The sequence below is a fragment of the Mandrillus leucophaeus genome, unplaced genomic scaffold (assembly GCF_000951045.1).
Source record: "Mandrillus leucophaeus isolate KB7577 unplaced genomic scaffold, Mleu.le_1.0 Scaffold1006, whole genome shotgun sequence".
Classification (NCBI taxonomy): Eukaryota; Metazoa; Chordata; class Mammalia; order Primates; family Cercopithecidae; genus Mandrillus; species Mandrillus leucophaeus.
Genome location: NW_012098166.1, coordinates 703,468 through 711,547, shown reverse-complemented (window position 1 = coordinate 711,547; position 8,080 = coordinate 703,468). Strand labels below are relative to the sequence as shown.

The window sequence follows — 8,080 nt, the reverse complement described above, 5'->3', positions numbered from 1 at the left end:
ACATAATGATTTCACTTTTAATTAAATTAATTTTTAATTTCTAGCTACTGATATTTTTTCTGGCAGTATTCTCTTTTTTTTTTTTTTTTTTTTTTGAGGTGGAGTCTCACTCTTTCTCTCAGGCTGGAGTGCAGTGGCGTGATCTCAGCTCACTGCAACCTCAGCCTACTGAGTAGCTAGGATTACAGGCGTGTGCCACCAAACACGGCTAATTTTTGTATTTTTAGTAGAGATGGGGTTTCATCATGTTGGCCAGGCTGGTCTCCAACACCTGACCTCGGGTGATCTGCCCACCTCGGTCTCCCAAAGTGCTGGGATTACACACGTGAGCCACCACACCTGGCCATATTCTTCTCTTTCTATAATTCTTTAGAATATTTAAACTAAATGTGACATTTTAAAAATCACAGTCATGTATCAGCATCTATTTCTGTTCAGTTTCCAGAAAAAGCACATATATGAGAAATCAAATGATAATAAATACCTCCGCCAAATGTGTCCATACATTGTTTATCCCCACTCATACAAACTCCATCTATACAGAGCCATTGATTCGGTCCACACGGATGCCCAGTCTGAATAAAGTGGTTTTCTGGACATGACGCAGATGTTCCATTGCAATATTCAGGGAGGTCGCATTCATCAAAGGAAGGCCTACATACTCTTTCTTGTGACATAAACTGAAGGGATGAGGTAAATGATATTGAATTAAGCAGAATGAGAATACATAAGCATAATAATGATAACTACTTATGTAGGTAATACTGAAATTGTTCAAAAAGCTCTTACTAGACAATTTTCACAGCATGGTCCTTCAGCACAATTTGAACCGGCTTTAAATCTACATGTGGCAGTATCACAGCATTTGGCTCCAAGAAGGAAACAATTCTGTAAGGCAAATCAAATGATCTGGAGTATTTTCCAACTTGTATTCATATTATAGACATGTTCATAATGACAACATATTATATAACATACACATAGATGCTTAACTTACATGTTTGCAAACAGAAAAATAAAACCACTTACTCATTTACTTAAGAGACATTTATTAATTACCTACTAATTGTCAGACCATGTGTTGCTCATATTGCTTAGAATAGGTTTGGTTACACTGATAAAAGGATTCTCTGAAGCCCTGGGGTCCACCATAGTCAAGTCATTGAGAAGAACTGGCTCTTGTAGATAGAGATAGTTAAATACAAGACGTAAAATAAACAGAAGTTATACTTTAAAAATTCTATTGTAGTGACTACTTATTAGAGCCTTCTGAATCTAACATTTTAACAAGTTTCTGCATTTTGTGGTATATTGTTGATTTATTTCATTTTTAATTCTCTAAGTTCTGGAAAAATGATATTATTTCCGAGAATGATGAAGTTGTCACCTTTATATCATTCACTCATATCTTATTATGCCTTGTTTTATGCTTTAGTTCATCTACGCCCAGTGAATATGCTTTTAAAACTTCTATTACTAAAGTTAGTAAAAGCAATAGATAAGAAGGCTAAAAGACAATGCATTCTCTCTCTCTCTCACACACACACACACACACACACTCTCTCTCTCTCTCTCTCACACACACACACACATTTTTTAAATACCCAGAAATTTAAAATAGGATAAACTGGAAAAAGAAATTTGATAAATCACACAAAAATAAATCATGGATTTAGTAGTCTTCATATGAGTTATAGCAAGATACTTACTCAAAGCACAGAGTAGTCAGTATTTTTCACAGCTATTCTGTCTAAGAATTGTCACTGTCATTGCTATCTACTGTAATTCTAGAGGAGAAAGTTATATCTTAGTGATTTAAGCCTCAATTATATAACATTTAGAGAGCTTAGATACATGACTGTCAAATTGAAGAAGAAAGTTTCAAGATGTTTCCATTCAAACCCAACCAAGCAAAAACAAGTGGGTGATGAGGAACAATTTTTTTAAAAACATATCACATATCTCAGGATCTGTAAACATACCTTTCTGGTTGGAGGGCTACATGAGTGACTACTGTAGGGCACAATGAAGTCTACTTAGTCTTTGTGATCCTTTTGAGCCTGTACCATTCGCTGTGAGTTTCAGTATCTCCTCCCCCTCATTTCATTCCCTTTATCTCTGCTCTCCTCACCTCCCTTCAACCCAGGCGCTTTCTCTAAGATTTCTGTGGTTTGGGAAAACTAGCTGTTCTTAATTATGTATGTTACAAATCTTTTTGACTTAAATATTGACCCGGATTAAAATATTCAAAAGCCACAAATGTGCTCCCTAGGTTTTCTTGCTCCATAGTGAAAGCTTTAAAATATCTCTTTATGAACAACAAAGGAATTTAGGTTAAATACTAGGTTTAAATTTTAGGCTTAAAAAACTAGGAAAGTCTATACTGAAGAGGAAGAGATTGAACCTACATCAACTCAGTTGTGAAATTAGCGGCCTTGAACATTTCTTACATGAGAGATTAGAATGGTGCTTACCAGGGACTTCAGGGAGGGGAAAACAGGGAGATGACGGTCAAGGGGTATAAAGTTTCAATTCTGCAAGATGAACACGTTCTGGAGGTCAAACATGACTACAGTTAACAATATTGTATCATATACTTGAACTTTGCTAAGAAGGTAGGTTCTGAGTGTTCTCACCAGAAAGGAAAATTTTTAAAAAACAAAACAAAAGGAAAAAATAAAATGCTATGGTGAGATTACAGATATGTTAGCTACCTAGATTTTAGTGGGCATTTCAAAATGTACTCATATACTCAATCATCAAGTTATATAACTTAAATATATACAATTTTAAATTGTCAGCTATACCTCAAGAAAGCTGGAATAAATAAAGGAAAATTACTTGTATATTCATACAAATCCACGTAGATCTACAAAGCACTGAACCACTATACCAATATATATAAGTGCACTCATTAGTTATTATAACACCTACACAGCCTCCTGAATCGTTTGCAGAAAATGTAACTTGATAAATTAAGGAAAATGGCAGTTTCACACTTGAATTAATAAGTAATTTTTGCTGCAATTTCAGTTCATAGCCTCCCAAATTAGTACCAACCTGTTGGGTCCCACAGTCACACTCCTCTCCTGCTTCCAGCTTTGCATTACCACACACGGCTTGCTGTTTGAAAAAAGGATCTAATCGAGGCTGATTGTGAAGACACTGGGACTTCTGTTTTGAAATAAAATGTGCAAAGTCTTCGATGCTGCAGTTACTAAAGATCTTCACACCACTGAAATGACTAAAGACACATCAAACTTCAAATTTTAATGTAAGGGTTTCCATAAACTACCTACCCTTAGAATAAACCTATATAATAGCATTCCACAACAGACCAAATTCCCAAGTCTGTGAGTGTCAAAGCTTTCCATCTCTGGGCATGAGGAGTCAACTGTGCAAGCAGTAAATCTTTTAGTGGAAGTAAATGACTAATCCATAAAGTTTTAATGGCTCTCCGATGACACTTATTCATGACACTGCTCTCTCTTGTTTAAGCTCCTATTTTCCAAAGTGCCCCAATTGCTGTTTCATTTGTGCTCTTTCTTTTTATAACTTCTAAGTGCTGGGACACCCCTGCATTAATAAAGAAAACAAGATTTTTTTTTTTTTTTTTTTTTTTTTTTTGAGACGGAGTCTTGCTCTGTCACCCAGGCTGGAGTGCAATGGCACGATCTCCGCTCACTGCAACCTCCATCTCCCCAGTTCAAGCAATTCTCCTGCCTCAGCCTCCTGAATAACTGGGATTAGAGGCGCAAGTCACTATGCCCTACTATTTTTTGTATTTTTTTTTTAGAAGAGATGGGGTTTCACCATGTTGGTTAGGTTGGTCTAGAACTCCTGACCTCGTGATCTGCCCACCTAGGTCTCCCGAAGTGCTGGGATTACAGGCATGAGCCAAGGTGCCCGGCCCAGGCTTTTCTTTTTTTAAGAAATCTATATTTATTCATAGGTTATTGTATCTATGTCTATAGTTGCAAATAGCATCTATGCCCAATAGCTCTAATACTTGTTTCTCTAGCGTTATCACCTGAACTCCAGTCCAGAGTCTGATGCTTTATTCAGTGTTTCTTCTTAAGTGTATTTTATTGGCACCTTAAATATAAATTCCCTATACTCTTGATTCTTCTCCCCAAAACCACCCCTCACAAAGTATAACACAGTGTTTCAGAATGTGGACTCTGTGGTCCATCAAAACAAATGAGTTAAAAATCTTGGTTTTGCCATTTACAGGTTGTTTGTCCTTGTAAAAGATTTTAAAATTATATGCATTTTAGTGTCCTCCTTTCAACATGAAGATAAATGTATTATTTATCTCATAAAGTTGTGAGAGTATTATACACGTAAAGTACTAAAAACTGTGCCTATGCATAGTTTGTACTCCTAATATTTTAAAATTCACTACAGGGAAACTCCAACCACCTAGTTGCTCAGGACAGAAACCTTGAGGTTATCTTATATTTCTCACAAACTCCTTATCTGCCAAGAAATTTTGTCAAATCTGTCTACTCTCTATATATTCAATACGTGTTCCCCATAACAACTACCTACTCACAGACTTTCCTGTCTCTCTCATCAGAGGTCCTTCTCCTCATCAACCTCAACTCACTCTGCTCAAATAGGTGGATCTCTTACTGTCCCCTCCATCAAATATTCAACTATTTCCTCTGCCTGGAAAATGATTCCTTAGTATCCATGCATGGTTCCCTTTCATTCATTTCACATGTCTCTACAACATTTACGCAAACAGATATTTCCAAGCACACTTTAAAAATACCACTTCCTTACTACCCTTTATTCCCCTTACTGACATTTGTTTTACTTCAGAATGTTTACCAAAAACTGAATGTTACTAATTCAATCATTCAATAACTATCTTCTGCTAGTTCTTTTAAAGGTGTGTACTATTGAAGTCACTTGCTATAAATAATAGATTAAGTTTAATTTTGTTATAATTTTGATTATTCTAAGTAGTATTAACAATGTTTAAAAAGATTATAATCACAAGGATCTATATTTTGATCCTTGAACTTATGGCTCATCTTAAGTCAATCAATTGACTTCTATATATGTTCACTCATTTATTAAAAACTGAGAAATTTAGGCATTGTACAATGAAGTCATGCATTCAACTAACAACCAGAGGCTCCATTATCAAGAAAAAAATGAGAGAATAGAGAATGAAAACATCCAGCAAATCTCTATAAAGAGATTTATACATTTAACAATGTTAAAAGGAATGTGATGAGTTTTAAGGTAATAAACTTGATGGTATCAAACTCCAGTCATTTGGATTTTCAAGGGAAAATGTTATTCACATGAAGACCTCGAATAAATTTAGAATTTTTGAACAAACTAACAGTGTTAGTATGACGTGTTTTGTGATCACAACCTGGTTGAACATTCCCCTCAGTTCCATCAACCTTAAATAATGGAGTTATTATAAATTGCCAAGAATTCAATGATTACTATCTAAATACAAGAAACCATATAGAAAAAAAAAACTGATAGAAATTTAATATTACTGAGACCCAGGCAACGGAAGATATGTTTACCATGTGTGAACTGGTTTATAGAATATACACTTTCTGGTAATAAAATTAACATTGTCATTAGAAAGTAAAATATCAAGCAGAATTGCATCTGATTAGAGTACTTGTTTTGCAGCTTGAATCTTTATAGAGATTTGCTGGATGTTTTTATTCTCTATTCTCTCATTTTTTTTCTTGATAATGGAGCCTCTGGTTGTTAGTTGAATGCATGACTTCATTGTACAATGCCTAAATTTCTCAGTTTTTAATAAATGAGTGAACATATATAGAAGTCAATTGATTGACCTAAGACGAGCCATAAGTTCAAGTTCTAGGAGGTAATGAGATAGACATGTTTTTGTAAGCTCCTTTATCCTATTGGTCACCTTAAATTTGATTAATTGTTGTAATAAAAACTTCCATTAGGGATATGAGATTATTTTGGGAATGGAAGCCACTGTGTAGAAATACAGCATGAAATTATACTGTGAAATATCACACAATTAATAGAATGGTAATTTCTCAAAATAAACTTTTCTTTGATTGTAGCTATTATTCCTTTGTGTTTTCTGTAACTTGCAGCAAAATCTAAATGCAAATTTAATGCCAATGTAGATTTCAATCAAAATATTTGTTTATCAACCACATTTCAACCATTCATTTTCTCACTATAAAATTACAAAGTATTTGCAAAAGAATGAAATATTCTAGTGACAATACAATAGAAAATAAAAGTATGGAGCATCTTTTTCCTTAATTCATAATCAAAACATCAAAACATGTGTCTAATATTTTGTATTTCTAAAAAGGAAGTACCATTCACTAGGAACAACATTAATATAACCTATATTTAATTATAATTTTGAAGGAATTACTACAGGCATCTTAATTACTAACTGAAAACAGAAAAATAACACCTCAACACATTCTCTCACATTCTGTTATACATGATGGAAAGAATCAATTTGAAAAAATGAAAAACAAAGAAAGACAAAAATAAAAACAATTATTAAATAAGTCTCATGAAATGCAAAAGATAGACACCTAGAAAGTATATTTTTGGACCACAGCAGATATTAAATCAGATAACAAAAAGATATTTAGGAAATCCACAAATATTTGAAAATCAACTAACCTACATCTAAAATAGCAAACAAAGAAGAAACAACAAAAACTTGAAAATATTTCAACTAACTGGAAATGAAACACAAAATATTAAAAATGTGTAGTGTGTAATTGAAGGTCAAGTTCTAGGAACTTGTGATTAGAAATGCAGAGCTTTAAAGGGTTTGCACAAAAAGAAGGGAGGTTTAAAATCAGTTATTTGAATTTTACATTAAAAATTTAGAAAAAAGGATGAAAAAATTTACCACAAACTAAGTAGAAATAAAGGAGAACAAAGTAGATAGGCCATGGGAAAGAGTCAATGTGATTAAAATATGGTTCTTTGAAAAAAATTAATTAATTTGATAAAATCTAAGTTACAGTGATTATAAAAAGAAAGAAACTCAAATGATCAGTATCTGAGATAAAAGAGGGCATATCACAAATTATCCCATTGACTTTTAGAGGAAAATAAATGAAGACTCTAAAAATTTTTATGAAAAATTAATCAATTTTGAGGAAACAAATCATTTATTAGAAGAAGAAAATTAAGATGGCCGAATAGGAACAGCTCTAGTCTCCAACTCCCAGTGCAAGCTTCACAGAAGACAGGTGATTTCTGCGTTTTCAACTGAGGTACTGGGTTCATCTCACTAGGGAGTGCAGGACAATCGGTGCTGGTCAGCTGCTGCAGCCCTTCCAGCGAGAGCTGAAGGAGGGCCAGGCATCGCCTCACATGGGAAGCGCAAGGGGGAAGGGAATCCCCTTTCCTAGCCAGGGGAACTGAGACACACAACACCTGGAAAATCGGGTAACTCCCACCCCAATACTGCAATTTACCAAGGATCTTAGGAAACAGGCACACCAGGAGATTATATCCCACACCTGGCCGGGAGGGTCCCATGCCCACGCAGCCTGCCTCATTACCAGCACAGCAGTCTGCGATCTACCGGCAAGGCAGCAGCCAGGCTAGGGGAGGGGCGCCCGCCATTGCTGAGGCTTAAGTAGGTAAACAAAGCGGCTGGGAAGCTCCAACTAGGTGGAGCTCACAGCAACTCAAGGAGTCCTGCCTGTCTCTGTAGACTCCACCTCTGGGGACAGGGCATAGCTAAACAACAACAACAACAACAAAAACAAAAAGCAGCTGAAACCTCTGCAGACGCAAACGACTCTTTCTGACAGCTTTGAAGAGAGCAGTGGATCTCCCAACATGGAGGTTGAGATCTGAGAACAGACAGACTGCCTACTCAAGTGGGTTCCTGACCCCTGAGTAGCTTAACTGGGAGACATCCCCCACTAGGGGCAGACTGACACCCCACACCTCACACGGTGGAGTACACCCCTGAGAGGAAGCTTCCAAAGCAAGAATCAGACAGGTACACTTGTTATTCAGCAATATTCTATCTTCTGCAGCCTCTGCTGCTGATACCCAGGCAAACAGGGTC

At 35.7% G+C, this 8,080-nt stretch overlaps 1 protein-coding gene across 1 annotated transcript in view; it reads right to left on the bottom strand.

Moving 5' to 3' along the window:
• Positions 1-484: 484 nt before the first annotated feature.
• LOC105535020 (disintegrin and metalloproteinase domain-containing protein 2) overlaps positions 485-8,080 on the bottom strand; it is a gene marked incomplete at its 3' end in the record, with an annotated part of 85,191 nt that continues 77,595 nt past the window's right edge. Inside the window, exons 12-14 of the mRNA XM_011973977.1 lie at positions 3,061-3,244; positions 790-888; positions 485-680 (exon numbers count right to left, since the gene is read on the bottom strand). Coding sequence (XP_011829367.1) covers positions 485-680; positions 790-888; positions 3,061-3,244 — 479 coding nt within the window. The remainder of the gene's footprint in view (positions 681-789; positions 889-3,060; positions 3,245-8,080) is intronic.